Source organism: Coloeus monedula, assembly GCF_965178545.1.
Source record: "Coloeus monedula genome assembly, chromosome: 6".
Taxonomy (NCBI): Eukaryota; Metazoa; Chordata; class Aves; order Passeriformes; family Corvidae; genus Coloeus; species Coloeus monedula.
This window is the reverse complement of record NC_138786.1, coordinates 11,320,452-11,341,606: the sequence shown is the minus strand read 5'-3', so window position 1 is coordinate 11,341,606 and position 21,155 is coordinate 11,320,452. Positions and strand designations below refer to the sequence as shown.

General features: G+C 39.1%; 1 protein-coding gene across 1 annotated transcript; it reads left to right on the top strand.

Moving 5' to 3' along the window:
• Positions 1-458: 458 nt before the first annotated feature.
• On the top strand, positions 459-20,788 carry CTR9 (CTR9 homolog, Paf1/RNA polymerase II complex component). The gene is made up of 25 exons (XM_082282742.1): positions 459-578; positions 2,406-2,504; positions 3,255-3,494; positions 3,856-3,973; positions 4,561-4,650; positions 5,923-6,071; positions 8,363-8,470; positions 8,979-9,086; positions 9,209-9,445; positions 10,168-10,257; positions 10,365-10,493; positions 10,598-10,781; positions 11,364-11,452; positions 11,720-11,905; positions 12,086-12,173; positions 12,450-12,598; positions 14,627-14,743; positions 14,904-15,049; positions 16,449-16,520; positions 17,323-17,458; positions 17,881-18,027; positions 18,469-18,626; positions 18,942-19,038; positions 19,360-19,472; positions 19,725-20,788. The coding sequence occupies exons 1-25, from the start codon at positions 534-536 to the stop codon at positions 20,134-20,136; spliced, it is 3,507 nt and encodes a 1,168-aa protein (XP_082138868.1). The 5' UTR covers positions 459-533; the 3' UTR covers positions 20,137-20,788.
• The last annotated feature ends 367 nt before the right edge of the window (positions 20,789-21,155 follow it).

The window sequence follows — 21,155 nt, the reverse complement described above, 5'->3', positions numbered from 1 at the left end:
ATCAGATTCACTATTTGTCATTAAAAACACTCACCTAACTGGAAAAGAGCTGGCCCAGCTCTGGCTGAAAAATTATAAATATGCATCAACAGCATTACACCAGCTGAGCTAGTCGGATAATATTAATTTGGATTTACACATTGGTTTCCCACATATATGGGGAAAATCCGCACGGTTTAACGCGTTTATCTGGAAATCTTTTGATGATTTTGAGATGTCGTGAGGAGAGGCGCCACCTGAGGGAGTCGTGCTCCAAAGATGAGGGTCACCCAGGCAAATCTACTGCGTACACACAAACACTCAGCGCGGCTTTTCGGTGTTCTAGAGACGCATATGGACGTATTCCCAAGGCTAGCTGTGTGATGTGTGTCGGAACGAGGGAGCCCTGCCCTCACACCGCCCCGGGGGCGGGCCCGGCCCGCTCCGCCCCGTTCCCGAGCACGTCCGGGTCGGGCGCTGCCGTGAGGGGAAGTGCGCGCGGCGGCGGCGGCCCCGGCCCGGCGAGTGGCGGGTCCGGCAGCGCTGTCGCCAGGATGTCGCGGGGCTCCATCGAGATCCCGCTCCGGGACACCGACGAGGCGAGTCGGGCGCGGGGAGGCGGCGGGGAGGGGCAGGGAGGGCGATCCGTGCCGGGGCGCGGGCGGTCGCTGCTGCCGCCCGTGGTTGTGCCCCGGGCTCGGGGCGCGAGTGTCGCTCCCAGCCCCCGTGCCGGGGTCACAGGTGCGTGTCCGGCCACATTCTCGCCGTACTTTGGGGTGTCAGGGGTTTTTGGTGTCCCTCAAGCAGCGCATAGACACAGGCAGGGCAGCGGACCCGCTCTGTAAAGTTATTTCACCGTGGCTCTAGAAACTTACTTAACTTTCCTTTATTTAAGGTACACTGTTACAAGCCGAGGTTAGAAAGATTCAGGAGAAGCATCTGGAAATTTGCAGCGTATAACAAAGTTTGACGTTAAATCATTTCGTAGCAGATACTAAATTAATAGCGTAGCTGAGTAAGGTGTTGAAATACACTGCTTACACGTTGAAGAATATTCTCTGTGAACATCCGTATCCCTGCTCTTATATATACACACTCATATCGCACATATATGCATGCATGCGTACATATATACCTGTACCCACAGACATTCGTGTATGCACAAATATATATAGGGAAACTAATTTCTATATGGCTGCCACTGAGTTCTTAAGTCTCACAAAGTTACTTTATTCTATGGAGTTTACATGTCCAAGGGCTTTTTCTTCTGTGACAAATTTCTGTGCTAGGTGTCAGCATGAGTAGTGATCTTGGTGCTGCTGTTCAGGCTAGGACTACTTGGATCCCAAAGTTTCAAATTAATCACTAAAGAATGCTATAAAATACTTCTCCTCTCTGCCCTGCCCTTTTGTACTCCCATGTTTATTTGCTGTGTTGATAATATCTATTTCTCATTAATAACTATTTTAGTTGGTAGATGAGGGCCATTATCCGTCAAAGAGGAGGTACTGTGCAACACAAACTCAAAACTAAAATGAGCAATAGCTAAGCAGAAATATTTTTGCTGGTACTCTCAAGTTTTGCATAGTCAAAACTATAAGCCTTTATAAACTGGATTGCTCTAACTCAGCCTATAGAGGAGTCCCAGCATTGGTAATCAGGGTATGACAACTGTGCCTCTTTCTTGCTGTAAAATTAACTTGTAACGCAGATGACTAATTATTAAAGGCAGCATGACTGAGTAAGGTGAACTAACAAGCAGTTAAATTGTGTTCCCAAATATCCCATCTGGGGAGTACCTGCTCCTTTTTACTCATTTTATAATATCACAAGATTAGATCAACATGGGAGAATAGTACTCACAAAACAATGTTTGAACAATGAAAAGTTGTTGATGTCATTTGCTGGTCGTGTCTACAGCTGTGAATATTCAGAAATTTAGCTGCTTCAATAGTCTCTTCATTTCCTAGGGCATAAAGGTGACTTTACAAAATTTCAGGACTCTTGAGATAAGTCTGAGGTGTTGATTTTCTGACATCTGATGACTTGGAAGATTTTGACTCTGAACTAAATCTCTGTCTTAGCTGTAGGAAAAGTTGTAGAAATTCAGCAGTGTGCAGTCAAGTTGATTATTAGCTGATTCTGAGCATGAAGTCCATAGTGAAAGAAGTTGAATTAGGATCTCTGCTTATTCTCCCTGTCTGGTATCCCAAACATTGGGTTGTCTTTTACTCTAAAGAGAGACTGTCGCTTTTGTGATGTACAGAATGCAATACATTATCTCTTCTTTCTTTGTCCATAACCTTGTTAAAACGCAAGTAATTATTTATGTTTTGTGCTCTGACATGTCCAGCTTCCTTTGAGCTCAATGATAGACAATGTTTTTAATGCTTTGTGAAAAGATTATCTGTGTTGTTTGGTCCTAGGTTATCGAGCTTGACTTCGATCAGTTGCCCGAGGGTGATGAAGTTATAAGTATACTCAAACAGGAACACACCCAGCTGCACATATGGATTGCCCTAGCGGTCAGTATAGATACAAACTGTATATTTGAGTATTGTATTCACATAAATCATAATTTCCACTTCCTTCTTCTCATGACCAATGATAACTGAATTCTGAACAGGAACCTTATGGGGTCATGCAGTCATTGATGTTTCTGATTGGCATATGCATATTGGGATTTTAATTTCATCTCTTGTTCCTGAAACAATGCCTCTTGAGGCTTGCTTTCTAAGGTTATTTTTCCCTCAATCCATAGTTTTCCTGGTTTGTGGCTTTGCTTACGTGCTTCATAAAAACGGAGGGGGCAATATCTCTACTGTGGAAAGTACGGTTAAATTTCAGAAAGTCAAAGAAGTTCAGGTGAAGACCAGTGGATTCTTCACTTATAAATAGCTCAAAAACTTGTGTTTTAAAGTGGTGAGGCACTGGCACAGGTTGTCTTTAGAAGCTGTGGATACCCCACCCCTGGAAGTGTTGAAGGGCAGGTTGGATGGGCCTTTGAGCAACCTGGCCTGGTGGAAGGTGTCCCTGCCCATGGCAGGGGGTTGGAATGAGATGATCTTCAAGGTCCCGTCCAACCCAGGCCATTCAATGATTCTAGGACAGAAAAATATTTGGCATTATCAGAATACTTTTCTCTAATTATCCCTACATTTATTTCTGATTTATCACTACATCCTGGAAAAAGAGTTTGTGTGATATCTAAAGCACCAACTTGCTATGTTCTGTACTCACTGGGGGGGTGTCCATTAAAACTGTATGTTTTATAGCTGGAATACTACAAGCAAGGCAAAACAGAAGACTTTGTGAAGCTGCTGGAAGCTGCCCGCATCGATGGCAACCTGGACTACAGAGACCACGAGAAAGATCAGATGACATGTCTGGACACACTGGCAGCCTACTATGTACAGCAGGCTCGGAAGGAGAAGAACAAAGACAACAAGAAGGAGCTCATTACCCAGGCCACCCTGCTGTACACCATGGCTGACAAAATCATCATGTATGATCAGGTAAAACTGATATCTGATCAAAAACCCATTTTTGTAAATTTGTTGTTGTAAAGAAAACAGGTATTGATTCACTAAATGGAAGACAGCAACTGCTCAGGCTTTAAAGTCACATGTAAGCAAAACTTGTATCTGAAATGTGTGTGGTGCTACCAGGAGTAATTATCTCTAGCTTGGCATGCTTGATAGAACTACTTCAGTCAACTTTGGAGGTTGGGAAGGAAGGATTGGTATTCTCTTGCTTGATAAATCTAAGAGAAATAATTTAATTGTAAAAAGCATTATAAGGCACTTAATCTTCCATGAAGTCCAAACTTCCTATTTTGTAAAGATAAATGTATTGCAAATTCTTTTCCTTGTCTAGAATCACTTGTTGGGAAGAGCCTGCTTTTGTCTGCTTGAAGGTGATAAGATGGACCAAGCCGATGCACAATTCCACTTCGTGCTCAACCAGTCTCCAAATAATATTCCTGCCCTTCTTGGTATGAGTTTATGGATATTTGTAAAAACCTGGTCTCTGTGGTTGAGTTTGAGAATGAATTATGTGCTTAAGAGTGTGTGTGTGTAGAGAGAATGTGATCAAGACACACATGCCAGACTAATTCAGATTTGGAAAGTACACATAGGTGGAAGAGCTAGGAAAAGTGTAATGCTAACTGGCATCTTCTGAGGTCCGTGGGCATACATCCAGTCCAGTTATTTATGCTTCCCTGATGATGGCAATGAAGCTGTACACTTTGTTAAGGGTGAAGTTACCACTAGTGCGGCGTTAACAGACTGTAACACTTGAAATTTAAGTTGTTCGCTAGTCTTAGTAAGTGTCTTTCCTCTGGACCAATAAGGAATTAAGTTTCTGCAGAAAAATATGAAAATGTTAATTTCATGTATTTTCATGTTTGCTTTTTTCGTATATTTGACATCATCAAAGGTAATAAAAGTTGTTGTTGATTGAATTTTCTGTTAGTTTTTAACTGTAGCTTTTGAAAGTGGGCGCAGCACAAGTTTACCAAGTAATACTTGAGCTTCTGGTTTATAACTCTTTGGTTTTATTCCTGGTATGTTCTAATAGGTAAAGCATGCATTTCTTTTAACAAGAAGGATTATAGAGGAGCCCTTGCCTACTACAAGAAAGCACTGCGTACCAATCCAGGCTGCCCAGGTAAGACAGACAGTATCTGCTACTGGAAGTATTTGTTCTGCTTGCAAACTAACTCAGGTCTTCCTAATTCAAATTCAGTGGGCATTTTTGTGGTCTATATCTATCAAAAGAACCCCAGCCCTCATTATAGGGAGATTTAGGCATTCATTGACTTGAAATATTTCTTAATTGTTAGAGAAGGAAGTTGTGTTTAGGAAAATACTGTTCTATTTTTCAAAGCATTAGCCTTTAAAGAGATACTGGAAAATGAGAATTTGTGTGTAAGAGAAATTAAAGTTGTATGGGGAGGGAGGGAACTGTTCAAGGCTCTTGCAGAATCTCTCTCTCTCTGAGCTCTTGGAATAAGGCTTCAGAAATGACGTAGTAATAATGAAACAAGACCTAAAAAGTAGAATTCTACCTGTAGTGCACAATGTGAATGTTCCTGGTGTTGTATTATTTTCTCTATGCAAAAATCTTGGAAAGCAATTGCTAATGGCTGTAAAAGTGGTACATGGGATATAAATACATTAATTCCAGGTATTTACATTAGGATCATTAATACTTGGAAGTCTTATGAGAGATGTGATACATTTTGCCATAATCTTTCTGAAAAAAGGTTTATGTATGTTCTATGGTCTGCTTTACCGTAGGAATGAATGCTACAAAAGCCTTACTTTTCAACAAACATCTTTCCTTTGCTCCCTGCTTTTTTACAGACACAGATTTGAAACTGTTGTTTATAAATTCTCTGTACTCTTAGATCACGAGCACACCAAAAGGGCAATATGATATGAATTTTCTGTATTAGTCCATATGTACGTGGTCGTGGAAGTTGGAGGATGATAAACAGCATGTGAATCAGTTGATCATTTGAGGAGAAATGCCAGCTAACTTGTTTATGCATCTGTGTTTTCTGAAGGCCTGTTAGTTTGAGGTGAACTTAACCAGCCTGAGAAATTTCCAACCCTTCCATCTGGCAATTTTTTAATGCTTTTCTCTATTGTTTTCTAATGCATTCCCATAAAAATAAGTTTTTATTTGTTTGGCAGTGAAGTCTGTGGGAGATAGATCAGTGTTCTGGGGTTTATGAAGAAATAAAGTCTTACTAATGCATTCATGTTCATTTTGTGGTCAGCCAAGCATGGGCTGCTGCCTTGAAAAACAGCAAATTGTTAAATGGCTTTAGAGGCTTTAAGAAACTATTACAAATTCTGCTTTCACTCCAGGCTGTGAAAAAAAGGCATAAAGTTGAAACTTTGGGGTTCTGAATGGTGTCATGTTGTTCTCTAGCTGAGGTTCGACTGGGAATGGGCCACTGCTTCGTGAAACTGAACAAGCTGGAAAAAGCTCGCTTGGCCTTCAGCAGGGCTCTGGAGCTGAATTCCAAATGCGTGGGGGCCTTGGTTGGACTGGCTGTTCTGGAACTCAATAATAAGGAGGTAGGTCTGACTTAGCAAGAATCCACGCTCAGTTTACTTTCTCCTAGCTAAAAAAGCTAAACTTTTATCCTTTCAAAGATAGTCTAGTTTCAAAATGGGTAATAACTTTTATCGTTAAATAAATTTAAGTCTGTGCTACTACTGAATGATATTACAGATACGTGCTTGTGGTGTGAGCAGCACACTCTGAATAGCTTTCTTCTGTTGTTAAAAATACTCAGTTCTGTTATTTACAGAGGAGTTAGGTACAGAAAAACAGTGCTTGGTTAACTATTTTACTTAAAATAATAAAAATCCATGGTGAGATATGTGAAGGAAGGTTAAGGTATAAGACACAGTCCCAGGAGGTTAGAACAAGTTTTTTAAAAGTTTAGGAGTTAAGAACAAGTTTTCAAACAAGTTTCAAAGTTATATTCAGCCATGCATGCTGCATGGTAAACCAAAGAGTAGGCAAGAAGAAATTTTAACTGGGCTGATAAAACTACAATTAAGTGGTGATCCACTTTTCTAGATGATGTATCACTAGAAAAATACGTATGAAAATATAGCTTAGTTGGGATCATAACTTCCTTAGCATGGATTAACCATCTCAGATATTATCAGTGGAGGATGAGACCTTTAAGTGTTCAAAAATTAAATTTTTACATAATTGTATGTGGTCAAAATTTAGTGTGTTGTGATCTATAGTTCCCTAGAAAGATTTTTTTGTTTGCACAGAATGTCTGAAAAATTCTTGGATTACTACTTCATGGGGAAAAAAAAATAACTGTTAAGACTTCCATGAAGAAACTAAAAAAAGTGGGCATAAGGTGTTTTTTTGTAAAACTACAGAGAGAGTCAAAAATACTCTAAAGTCAAATTTTAATAAATTCCACAGATGAGAAATTGATGAAATCTGGTATCTTCCTTTTTCTTTTCCTGAAGATCTTTTAACTGAAGTCAAGGGAAGAGCCCACGCACCTGAAGCTTCAAAAAGCTGTGATTGAAAGCTGAGCTGCTCAAAGATGTTTTGTATTCTTTCTAAGAAATACATCATCTGTGCTTTACTTTAAACTGTTTTCACAGTTTTTACTTCCAAGTTAGGATAACACTGAAGAGTTGACACAGGGAGGGAAGAACACTGGGGAAAAGAGTCTCTCTGAGTATCAAACTAATTGGCATCTTTTCTGTGCTTAGATATTTCTAATGTTTCTTCCTCCTAGAAGATGTTACGATGTCAGATCAGGGTTGAGATCACACTGTACTCGCTGAGGTCTGTCTGATCTCAGGTTTTCTTTTATGAAGCACTTAGGAGCTTTGGGACCTCTATCCCTCTACTGAATTTGGTTGAAGTTGGACATGAGACTCAGATTATTGGAGAACTTGGACAAATGCATAGTGTGATTGTTAAAACACATTTACCTTTGAAAATTAAGGCAGGAATGATTCAATATCTCCTAATCCAGGTATATTGTTACACTAGGCCTGAAAAGATTGTACCTGTTCAAATAGAAGTTGGTTTTTTAGCTGCCTTCATGTTATGTTTTAACCTCTTGAAACCTAATCTGTTCAATAAGACAGCTTTCTGTTCATCATAATTACAAAGTAAAGCACAGATGTTAGATGGTTTCTAGATACCATTTTTGGTGTTTCTGTTCAGAAATAAGTACAGATTAAGCTGACATGCTTGTGATACAGGTCTCATGGGTGTCCTAAATAAAGAGCAATTATTTTACTTGATTGGAACTTGTAGGTAAGTCACATTTTTACCCATGGGAAGCTTTCTTTAAAGTGTAAAGTTTCTTTACGAAAGAGTTAAGTTGGTGCAATGATGTTCTTACATAAGCACTGCAAACTTCTATCATTTTTTAAAATGACATCTGAAGTTGTTGTTCAGAATTTGAACATGAAAATATCTTCATTCCACTGCTGAATGAATTGGGTAGAACATCATAACCTAAACCAAACAAACACTGGGGACACTGAACAATAGAAGGAACAGAAGGAAGGCCGTCAGGCTGCGAATGTGACTTGGCAAAGGACATCAAGACTAAGTCTTTGGGGTTTTTTTGCCTTTTTTTTTCCTAGAAAGTCCTGCTCTGCTCTTTTCCATCCCTGTGTGGTAGCTTCATTTCCTATTTCCCGCCTGTATGCTGCAGGAAGAAAGCTGGTAGCTGAACTTAGTTTTTTCTGTGAGCTCAGTGTGGTGTTGTCAGAAATCCTGCAGGAGCCTAGACTGAAAAATGGTTTTGAAAATAGTAATAAGATACAGATATTGAGGTGTGGCTGATACCTGTCAATGTTTCATTTAGGCTGATTCCATCAAGAACGGTGTTCAGCTCCTCTCTAGGGCTTACACAATTGATCCCAGTAATCCAATGGTGTTGAATCACTTGGCTAATCACTTCTTTTTCAAGAAGGTAAGAGATCTCTGAAATTTTACAGTTAAGTACTTGATAAATTCTGAACAGCAAGAATTCTGGTGTTAGATTCAAACTCATTTCATCAGGTGCCTAATATCTGTTAATCTAGATGGACAAGTGTGAGGTTTTTGGCCTGAATTTTGTATAAACCTTTCTCAAGAAAACCAAGAAAAGGTGCACTTACTTCTCAACTCAAAGTCACCTTTGTGCCCTGAAGGGGTTTTGAGTTTTTGATGTTTGGGATTTTTTTTTTTTTTTGGTTGGTTGGTTAGTTTGATTTGGGGTTTTTGTTTGTTTGTTTTTCCCTCTCCTCACTCTCCCATGCTTTTAAATATGAAATAGAGAAAAGAATAGTAACAGCTAAAACTAAATCTGTTGTTAGTCTGTGCCGTGACTAAAGCTTTGTTATGTTTTCCAGCTATCCATGTTTAAATCATAAATCACTTGACCATAATAAAGTGAAGAAGGAAGTTGATTTCATTTAACTTCCTTTTTTTTTTTTCAGGACTATGGTAAAGTACAACACTTGGCTCTTCATGCTTTCCATAACACAGAAGTGGAAGCGATGCAGGCAGAGAGCTGTTATCAGCTGGCAAGGTCTTTTCATGTGCAGGTAGAGCAGTTTTTAAAAGTCCTCTTTGAGCTCACACTTTAAAAAAGTCTCTGTTATAAAAGGTCATGCAAACATTGCTTTTAAAAACACTGACTGTTCTTCATTTAATTCCTTTTAATTAGGAAGATTATGATCAAGCTTTCCAGTATTATTACCAGGCCACTCAGTTTGCCTCATCTTCTTTCGTACTTCCATTTTTTGGATTGGGTCAAATGTACATTTATCGAGGGGACAAAGAGAATGCTTCACAATGCTTTGAAAAAGTTTTGAAAGCCTATCCTAACAATTATGAGACTATGAAAATCCTTGGATCTCTTTATGCAGCTTCAGAAGATCAGGAGAAACGGGATATTGCAAAGGTGAGTTTTCCTTCTGCCAGCATCATGTGTTTACATGCAAGAGTAGAAATCAGACTTGAAATCAGACTGTTCCTTAAGGTAAATAAAACTCAGGGTTAGGTGGCTGTAGATACGGAATATTTCATATGGGTTGTCATGGGGGATCTTCCTGTCTGTGAAGAGTCACAACTTTTGGACAGTACTGAGACGACGCTGAGCTCTAGGTAAAGCATGTCCAGGAATTTAGAGAAGCTCCAGCCTCATGTCTCTATTTAGTACATGAAGAGGGCAGAATTCTTCCCATATATATATAAAATTCTCTGGAGATGGGAAGTTAGCTCATGATTTCCTGAAGACAGCAAATCAGCTGATGATTTCCAGAAAACACTTGTCTTGGCTTATCTGGAAGGACTGTTATGCTTTTTTAAAATGAAAGGTGTTTTAAACCTAATGTTGGGTAAATAAATTCAAAGTATATTACACATCACTTCTCTAGTTTCTCATATTGGTGTAATAGTTTTTGCTTCTGAGACTGGAAGCAGGTTTTTTCTTCTACAGAAAAAGAGAATAATGAAGGAAGGAAACTAATGCAGATTTATTACTGTGCAGATGTTTAGGACATTTGCTTCTGCAGTATGGTGTATCTTTCTAGAGAGAAGGTTAATGCCTTCACTCTTATTTCCATTTTTTTAAGAAGGCTGTATGTCTTTGAAGTGGCATAATTATTTTCTGCTGTTTTTCAGGGGCATTTAAAGAAAGTCACAGAGCAGTATCCTGATGATGTAGAGGCATGGATTGAGCTAGCCCAAATTCTAGAGCAGACTGATATACAGGTATTATTAATACACGCTTGGTGAATTATAAATGTGCTTTTCATAAGAGCATTTAGAGGTCATTCTCTTCTTTCTTTCATCCACTTTCTGTTTGTTTCTTTCCAAAGGGTGCTCTGTCAGCCTATGGAACAGCCACACGCATTCTGCAGGAGAAAGTACAGGCTGATGTCCCTCCAGAGATCCTGAATAATGTGGGTGCTCTGCACTTCAGGCTGGGAAACCTAGGAGAAGCAAAGGTATGCAGTTACTCACAGTTTGAATGGAGTTTCTTGATCAAACAGAAGTTTTTCTTTGAGAATATTCTGGAGTGCTTCATTCCTCTTTTCTTTCTGTACTTCAGAAATACTTTTTGGCGTCGCTGGATCGTGCAAAAGCAGAGGCTGAGCACGATGAGCATTACTACAATGCCATCTCTGTGACAACATCCTACAACCTTGCCAGGCTCTATGAGGCCATGTGTGAATTTCATGAAGCGGAAAAGCTCTATAAAAACATTTTGAGAGAACATCCAAATTACGTTGATTGTAAGAAACATTTGGTGTTTCAGTTCCACAGTCGTCCTTACAATACCAACAATCTTCTGGTTGACAGTGTCTTCTGCTCTCCTTATGTCTGTCTTCCCTTGTTTTCACAGTAGTTTTGGGGCTGACCTGTGCTATTTGCCACAAGCTGCAGCACACATCATGCCCCAGCCTCATCTGTAGCCTTTTCCCTGCTTGTTTTCTGTTGTCACCTGCTGATACCTTCCCAAAGCTTGTGGAGATGGGAGAGCTATCTAAAGTGGAGGGAGGAGAATTATGTAACTGATGGATCCTTATTTCTTTGTGGTTTTTCAGTTGTTCTTAACTTATGAAGCCAACTGAACACATCTACAATACTTTAACTATTCAAAACCTGCAGTTTTTGTATGGCCATTGTGGGTGCAAGTTCCTCTTCACATATTTCTCGTTGTGAATAGAATATGAAAGGTGTCTTAGTGTTTCCTGTCTTCAACTGGTCAAGAGAAAGATTGCTTTTGAAATTCATACATGGACAATATTTTCTTTGTTCAAGATGACTTTAACCAGTTCCCTGATTTTTATTTTATTTTCTATTTTTATTTTCAGGCTATTTGCGCTTGGGGGCTATGGCCAGGGATAAAGGGAATTTTTATGAGGCTTCTGATTGGTTTAAAGAAGCACTTCAAATAAATCAGGTTTGTAACCCCATAAGTGTTTAACATTAAACCACTCTAAATAATAAGTTAACTTCAATTTTAATTTTCCTTTTTTTATATTTTTATTTTGTTTGTTCACATAAACTAGGGAAAGAAGAGAGATCTGCCAGATCTGCTCTCTGTGTTTTGTTTGTTTGGGGTTCTTTTGAATATGGAATTACATTTAAGAAGAGTAACATTTATACTTGGAAAAGTAACCTTGAAAAGGAAAAGTGCATTTGTAACTTACAGTGAATTTTTATTTAGGACCATCCAGATGCTTGGTCTCTGATTGGCAATCTTCATTTGGCTAAACAAGAGTGGGGTCCAGGACAGAAGAAATTTGAAAGAATATTGAAGCAGCCCTCCACACAAAATGATACTTATTCCATGCTGGCTCTTGGCAACGTCTGGTTGCAGACTCTCCATCAACCCACAAGAGACAGAGAAAAGGTAATGGGCATCTCTCTGCCCTATGTGTGGGTTTGTTTGTCTATTTTTTGTATGTTGTTAGCTATTCAGAGCCTCTTCTTCATATCTGTTTAGCATCTTCCAGTTCATAAAACCTCTGTGTAGATCTTTTAATACCCCACTGTAGAAGTGAGTGATGAATTGGGGCATTTCTCTCTGCAGGAGAAACGTCACCAAGACCGTGCATTAGCCATCTACAAGCAAGTCCTCAGAAATGACCCAAAGAATTTGTATGCTGCTAATGGCATAGGTGAATATTAGACTCTAGTTTTCCTTCAGAGGTGATCATATTCTTGTTTCAGAGGTGATCATATTCTTGTTTCAGAGGTGATCGTATTCTTATGTTCCATGCTTTAATATAGAATTGTTTTTCAGGGCCTGAGCACTGTAGAGTGGAGCCCAGGCAATGGCAGCTGTGTCAGTTTTGGAGGGGGCACTTTATTGAGGCAGTATTGAATTTTCTGTGGTAGGAGTGCACAGTGCATGAACCTGGAAGCTCACATTGTACATGTTCCTCTCCTTTCAGGAGCTGTCTTGGCACATAAAGGATATTTCCGTGAAGCTCGTGATGTTTTTGCCCAAGTGAGAGAGGCAACAGCAGATATCAGTGATGTGTGGCTGAATTTGGCACATATCTACGTAGAGCAGAAGCAGTACATCAGTGCTGTGCAGATGGTAACATCTCCACAATGAACTACATCCTGCGTTGGCTTACATGACTTCTAGATGTTTCTCTGTTGTCAGAGCAGCTGGGAAAATTTCAGTATTTTAACAAGTTCTAGGTCTATTTTTAATAAGCTGTTGGCTGTCAAGTCTAGATTTAATAACAGACTGCCAAATATGTGTGAGGAGTGACAAAGCACCTATCAACTTTTATACTTTTTTTTGGTAGCAGGGTTAGAATTTTAGTTGTGGAATAAACTGTTAGTCAGAGGGGTTTCAGTCAGTGTAGTTACAGTATGTGATTTTACATTCAGATGTTTCCAAAGTAAGTAAATACAATTTGCTGCTGGGAATTTTTTTTTTTAATAGCAGCAATTCATATTTTTGTTCTTGTAAATGATCACATGAATAACAAACAGAGCTGTCTTAAAAGCTGACTGGGCCATCATTTCACTCACCACAGTTAAAATCACAAAGTAATTCATGTTGGAAGAAATCTGTTGAGGTCAGCTAGTTTGACCTGACCTGCCCAAGCAAGTAAATGTTCAAGCGTCAACCTATTCTGAGTGAATTGACTCAATCAGCTGATCAAAAGCTTACAAATTAGCTTAAAAACACAGCATATGTTGAACAGGAAGAAACTAAGAACAAACTTGTGTCATTTGAGTCCTTATTGAGGCTCAAAAATGCTTCATTCAGAGCCATTCTGAAGCTTTTGTGGTGCTTAATAAAGAAGTGTTACTGGGCCTTTCTTACATGATCAGGAGCTCAGTAGTTACTGTCCTCCAGTGAACTATCTGTTAGCAAGCTTTGGCAACACAATCACATTCACTCTGATGTGCTTGAATGGGGTCTGTTGTTTTCTTAGCACTTTGTCTATTTTTATTGACAAAAAGCCTAATGAAAATCTAATTTTAGCAATTGTTTAAGCAGTGAATTACAGTGGGGAAGTGGGTGTCACTTTCACCTATCCATTTGGGAGAAAAAATACTCATTTGCTGATTTATATAAGAAAAGATGTTATTAGAAATGTGTTTGTTTACTGAAGTGTTTTATTGTTCCCTGGGTTCTGCTATGCAGTCACAGTGTGATACATGATATTGGACTCAAAGGGAGACAAATTGAATTTACTAGCCCAGCTTACTGCAGCCAAAATAATTATCCTACTGAGTTCTCTACCCTAAAGCGTACAAATCTGAGGCAGGCCTGAGCTAAACACAAAACTCTGATGCTGAAGGTGGGTGAAAACTGGGTGCTCACAGCACAGTGAGATCCAAGAGTAGCAACCTCAGGTGTTACAGTTCAGGGCAGTTTTCTGTACTTGAGCTGGAAATAAAACTTAATTTGTATTCCTTGCTATTTTGGAGACTTAGAAAGGGTGAAGAATTCCTTGAGAAAAGAGTGTCAAACAGAAGGTGCTTGTTACTGAAAAAGATCCATTTGGTAACTTTTAAACCTTTAATTCTAGACCCACAAAACTTATAGTAACAAGTCTCTTTAGAGAAACTAATACCCCTTTGCATGGCCAAGTTCCTCAGCTGGGTGGACAGAACAAATTTGATGTTGTTGTCATATGGAAAGTCCGGATTTTTTGTTTTAACTAATTACAGCCGGTATATGGAATTACTATATTAAATATATTTCAATTGGTAAAACATCTTGTATGAATAAAGAAAATAGATTTTTTTTTCCCCCTATACTGTGGAGAATATTTGAGTGGTCTTAAAATGAGTCACGTTGGTTGGACTTTGTTGCAGTAGATGGTACTTTAAAAAGTATTCTTTGGTATTTAAGACCTACAGAGCCTTCTGGGCTGCAGCCAGTTTCTAGAAAAAAGCAGGTACCTGCTATGGAGTAGGAGAGAGAGTGTTCTGATCAGTGAAAAGGAGGCACCCATGTAGCATAACACACTTCTTTAAAAAACAAAAGTCATATTAGCAGTCATGCTTTTTAGGAATAGAAACATTTGCTGGAGTTAGCTAACTGAAACAGCAAACCACTATCACCTCTTACTTTGATTTTTTTTTTGTTTTCTTTCAGTATGAGAACTGCCTCAGAAAGTTCTATAAGCATCAAAACACTGAAGTGTTGTTATATTTGGCCCGGGCACTGTTCAAATGTGGCAAATTGCAGGAATGCAAACAAACTTTGTTAAAGGTATGGATCTGGAACATCATGTATCACAGAATAAAATTACTGTTGGTTAGTTAGTGTTTCTTTAAATTTGGTGGTCTGGGATTGAAATGGCAGTGTTTATTCTCTGTATGTCATTTCTGTATCACGTTGTAGCTTCTTTTAAAAACATGGTTTTTTCCAGGCCAGGCATGTGGCTCCAAGTGATACAGTTCTCATGTTTAATGTGGCTTTAGTGCTGCAAAGACTTGCTACCTCTGTCCTGAAAGATGAAAAAAGCAATCTGAAGGAAGTGCTTAATGCTGTGAAAGAACTGGAGCTTGCCCACAGGTAAAGATCATTTATTTCTAATCATTGTAATCTATTTGGTTGTCCCCTTACAGTATATTTGCAGTATTGAGCACAAATCTGATTAGTAGAGCAATCATCTCCTACAAAGCACTGTGTTATTCCAGAGTTTCTCGTAGAAAAACAAAAGATGGGGCCTGACAAAACTCTGTGTTCAGACTTTGCTCCAGAGCCAGTTTTGTTTGACCAGGTGCCAATATGTGTTTCTCAAAGCGTTTCGTTATTGTGGTGACCAAGATGCTCTTCTTCCCAGAAATGCACAGTTGAAAAAATGTTGACAATTATTCTACAACTTGAATACTATTTCATGACTTCTTTCAAACAATCTATGGGGCTTAAAAGCAAATCAGTTTATCTTACATAAGCATAATTAATGACTGGCAGTCCCTTAAAACTAATTTCGCCCTGCTTTTGGCAAGTAAAGCCCAAGTACTGTCACAGCTTAAGAACAGAAGCAGTTTCTTAAGTGCATTTGAGATATTTTAGTTCTGTTTAAAAAAACATAATATAAAATTTTGTGCAGACACCAGTGTGATTAATCTGGTTCAGTTGTCACCATCCTTGAACAGAGCTTTCAACCATTTATTCTGCTCCTAGGTATTGCTGGTATAGCTGGTGCATGCTTTGTGCATTCTTAGCTCTGCTGTTATGTTGAGGATAGAAGTTCTAACTTAAATTTAGTGAGAAGCTTGTTATTTATTGTCTTGAAGAAGTTGCATGAATTTATTTTTACCTATTAACTAAAACTTTTGGGAAAATACTCTCCATAGTCTAGACCTTGCGCAAGGAATTATTTTATTCATATACACAAGAATTTGAGTCTAGCACGAAAACACTTCATTGGAAATGTGTCTGAGGGTATATGGGAAGAAACTGTGGCAATCCTGAAAGTTAGAAGTAATTGTCTTTTAAATGGGAGAAACTTTCCAAAGCACTGATCATCATAGCTTACTGATCTACTTGGAAGTTTGTTGTATTCACAAGGGCTGGTCCGCTAGGTCAAGGAGGCTGCTCTAGAAGGATTTTTGAAAAACAAGTTTTCCTTCTTTCTCTTATGCTGAATTAAAGCATGTAATCTATGACAGATAAGAAATCAATCTGATGGGGTCAGCAATGTACTTACTGGTAGGAGCCAGCAAATGAAATCTCAGAACTCTCTTTAGAATTTTTCCTTTCCAGAGTGGCTTTAGAATGTTTTAAATTTGGAGAACTGTGAATGCACTTTTTAACTGTTGTATTGAAAGGTGGTGGCACAGAGGAAACTGGTTGAGTTTTACAGGTTTGTAATTCAGTACTAAATGCTTTGTTTAAAGGCAAAATTGCAAAAAATATGTAAGTAATGCCATATTTGCTTACTTTAGTTTCTTGTGATTTCCTCCAGGTACTTCAGTTACTTGAGTAAAGTAGGTGATAAGATGAGATTCGACTTGGCACTTGCTGCTACAGAAGCCAGGTAAAGAAAAACCCCCAGCTCACAAGCAAATCCTTCATTCAGATACTAAGTGGAAAATTTTTGTCTTGTTATTTTGTATTAAAACTAGATTCAAAAATTTCAGCTGTCAGGTTGTTAGAACAGTAGAAATACAAGTGCAGGGTCACTCCCTATTACTGTTCCATTCTTTTCCTGTGTTTCACTTACTGTGCATTCTTGTAAGATTTCCACAGCCCTGTACAAATACCATGTGTTGGCCATCCTGCCCTGTACATCTGAAATGGGTATCAGCGAAGCACTTTGTGCAGAGAAGAAAATTTCAATATTAAAAGAAATGTCATTTTAACATCAGCTAAGAGGGTGTTGAAAGCACCTTGCTCTAATGTTTCATGTGATTTGGACATTTTATGCAACCTTAATTCTTACACAATTGGGTTTTTTGAGCTTGAATTTTGCCCTTTCTGATTAGGTTTGCTAGGGTGTTGTGATTAAATGCAAGCTCTTATTAACCCTACTTCTGAACCTGTCCAAATTGGTTGGCACGATTCCTTTTATGTTCATGTGTGGGTTTTCTGTATGTGAATTGGCTGAATTTGAAGTGTGAAGCAGTATGTTCTGAAATGATACATTGCAAGATACATTAGCTTACTAAAAGTGCATTAATTTACTCAAAAATCTGCACTGCTCTTCTCTGTGCTATTTCAAGTAGCTTTTTTTCAGTTTATTGGGCATATGAACGTGGTGTAGTGATGCAGGCCCTTTATAAAGGCTTTTCTTTTTGTGTTTGCCACCTTGCCTTACCTGAGAACCTTGGATTTTGCAGGCAGTGCTCTGACTTACTGAGCCAGGCCCAGTATCACGTGGCTCGGGCACGCAAGCAGGATGAGGAGGAGAGGGAGCTGCGTGCAAAGCAGGAGCAGGAAAAGGAGCTGCTTCGCCAGAAACTGCTGAAAGAGCAGGTTTTACTCTACTAAATTCTGTTGATTGCATTTTATAAGTGTACTGACACACTGACAATATGTGTGCTCCTGCTGCTCTGGGGTGGTCCCTAGTAACTGTTTTTCTTAGTCATAGTAAGTGCTAGCTGAAAATACTACAGCTAACAGGTGATACTCTTTCTTCCTCATAGCCTCAGAAATAGATTTTTAGCTGTATGATTAAATAAAATAGATGTGCCAGAAGTTTTGCCATCAGACTTTTACCTATTCCACTATGGGCTTGCGGAAAACTTTTTTTTTGCCATGTGCACCTTCTGCTGTGACACAGAGCATCAAAAAGCAATTTTCCAGTCTCCTGACAGCAAATAATTTCTGTGCCTGCTGTTATAATCACCGTGATGCTGCAAATACAATGGTAATGGTTGGCTTCCTTGGTGTTTCAGGAAGAGAAGCGCCTGAGAGAAAAAGAGGAGCAGAAGAAACTTCTGGAACAAAGAGCTCAATATGTGGAGAAGACCAAGAATATTCTGATGTTTACTGGTGAAGTAGAAGGATCAAAGGAGAAAAAACGTGGTGGTGGTGGAGGCAGGGTAGAACAGAATTTTTTAATCTCTTTTTCTGTTTGTTTTTTCTTTCCTTTTAAACCTCCTTAATTTTTCCCTTTTGATATCTGGTCTCTTGCAGGAGCACAGGTTTTTAATTTCTAGCTCCTAGGCTCTACTGAGTAAAATTGCACAGTTTTAATACTAAAATGTCAAAATTGGAAACTAATACTTAAAAGTTCTGAGCATGGTCACGTCACTAAAATGTGTTCAATTGTTAAAATAACAGAATATTATCTTATCGTATGCCAATCTGGAATCAGTTTCTAAATTATATCCATCTTGTGCCAACTTTGCCATAGTCTCTAGAAGGTTTGTATTGTCATCTCTTCCAAAACATGTTCAGTTAAATTTCTATTTTGAAGTGTTTCCTGGTAGTTTTGTGACTGGGATGTGAGTAATATGTTGTGTTGTCTGTGTTTCTTACAGCGTTCCAAAAAAGGAGCAGGGGAGTTTGATGAGTTTGTCAATGATGACAGTGATGAAGATCTGCCCATCTCTAGAAAGAAAAAGAAGAGGAAGGGCAGTGGCAGTGAACAAGATGGGGAAGAAGAGGAGGGTGAGAGGAAGAAGAAGAAAAGGAGGAGGTAGCTGATACTTTAATTAATTAATTAATTATTAATTAATGTTCATTTAATATTAGTCTCTGAGCAATAGTAGGGCTTTTAAGTCAATTCTCTGCAGTCTTTTGTAACAGTTTAAAAACAAACTCTTATCAAGAGGTCACATGATTTTTTTTTACTTACACATTGCACATTATAAAACTTAAACAACCACTCTGCAAAAGAAGTAGGAGTAACACTTGATGAACTGGACATTTCTTGAGACTGGTATTTTTGTATGTTTTAAGGGGTTTTTGCAGTATTATGCTTTATGCCATATAAAATGTGTTTCTGTTCAAGACCCCAGAAGGCAGAAGAGGGGAGTGATGATGAAGAACACGAAAATGGCCCACGGCCTAAGAAGCGACGTCCACCCAAAGCAGAGAAGAAGAAGGCTGTAAGTTAAACCCTGAATAACTGCATCACTTTCTAAATATGCATTTGGAGTTCAGCATTACCCTGGTCAAGAGAGATTTATTAGTGTTGAGAATTACAGCAAAACCTCTTGGAGCCAACTGGCCCTAGAGCTTATTTTTATCCTCCTCCCCTATTGCTATTGCTGCGTCAAGGATGAAAAGGATATTTCCAAAGCCATCTAGAATTAAGTGATAGTAAATGGAAAATTTTTTAAAAGCCTGTCTGGTTTTCTGAATGTGTTTCTACGTTTGGGCTGTGTGTGCCACGTGATCAAGCAGCCCTTTGTTTTCCCCCTATACAGCCCAAACCAGAACGTCTGCCTCCTTCAATGAAAGGAAAGATCAAATCAAAAGCCATCATTTCATCAAGTGATGATTCTTCTGATGAGGACAAACTCAAAATTGCTGATGATGGGTAAGAACCTTAATTAACTTTGTATGAGCTTAGAGTTTCAATGCATGCCTTCAAGAGAAAATGCAGTGTTAATGAGATAACACAAAGATAATGAGAAGTCTTTCATTGTACTGACAGCATCCCTTCCCAGTGCAAATTAATTCCACTCATTCTTCTAACTCCAGCATTACCCAAATCCTGGTGTCTTGCTTTATTTGTAAGTTAAAGGGAGCACCTTTTAATACCTTTTTTTCCCCTGCTTTTTCCCCACAGACACGCTCGAAATAGCAACAGTGACTCGGACGACGGGGAGCAGCAGCACAGCAAGCGCATTGTTTCTGATAGCGATTCTGATAACAGGAACAAGTCTGGCAGCGAGGCAGGCAGTCCCCGCAGGTGCAGTGCCCGCGCGTCCGAGGAGGAGTCTGACAGCGACAGGTCCCCGAGGAAGAGGCGGCGCTCGGAGTCGGAGCAGTCCGACAATGAGTCGGTGCAGTCGGGGAGGAGTCGCGGCTCCGGCGGCTCCGAGAACGAATCGCGCCCGGCTTCGCGCAGCGCCGAGTCCGACAGAGACTCCGAGAGGGGCTCTGACCACGAGGGCTCTGCCAGAGCTTCTGGGAACGAGTCTGAACCAGAGGCATCCAATGATGAGGGCTCTGAAGGGGGCTCAGATGACAGCGATTAGAGCTGAGTTACAGCCCATCTTTTAAAAATGTTCGTGTAAATAGATCTCAGTTAGAGGGGAAATAGAATTTTTATATTTGACAACTGTGATTTAAAGAACCTTAATGTTTTAGTAAACTGTTGTGAGACCTTCTTGTGATTCTTTCTATTAGTTACTAATGGATGTGTCTCTAAGTTGGCTTATGGTGTATTTTTAATTTGAAACCACTGTAGGTACACAGAATCTCTGTCCTGTAGTCAGCACGCCGAGGACGGAATGCATGTTAAAAACTATGGAACATAAAATCTGCTTAGGTGGTTCAGTGTGGCTAAAACTGTGTTCTGTGATTATACATGCATAGATGGATCTTAAAATCCTACCAGATGGGACAAAGAGCTGTGGATATTTATCTTTTTCCTCACTTGGAGTAAAGGTCAGTAGGGAGGTTTTTCTTACTTTCTACTAAAGAATAAATGTGCCACGATGTAACTCTTTTATGTTTTCAAGAGTTTGTTCTTTTGCTTCTGTTTTTGTGTTAAATCAGTTGAAAAGATGCAGATCTTAGAGAAATTTTATAAACTAGTGATGCAGATGTAGGTGAAATATTTAAATTGGCTGGTAAAGACATTTGGGAGAACTCTGTATTACTTGAGAAAGGTAAAGCTGCAAGTGTCACAATAAAATGTTCTTGCTTATTTGCTTGGAGTGATTTGTTTTACTCCTTAAAAGGTACAAGGAGAATATCTGAGAACACTAAATTTGACAACAGAATCTGTTTTGAGGAGGTGGTCCTAACTGTATTGTACATACATAGCTTTGGGAACTAAGTCCTTTCACATAACGTGTTCAGGAATAACAATGAAAAATTGCTGTGCTGTAGACTAAATCGGATTTCTCTCAGTGGTTCTGAAAAAAATCAGTATTTTGTACCAGTCCAAGGAAATCTTTTTCTTTTTTTCATTGTTCATCAAGCCTGTGTCAAGCATTTGCTAAGAGAAGATTTTGTAGGTGTTGATAGTGTATTGCTACCAGTTCTAATA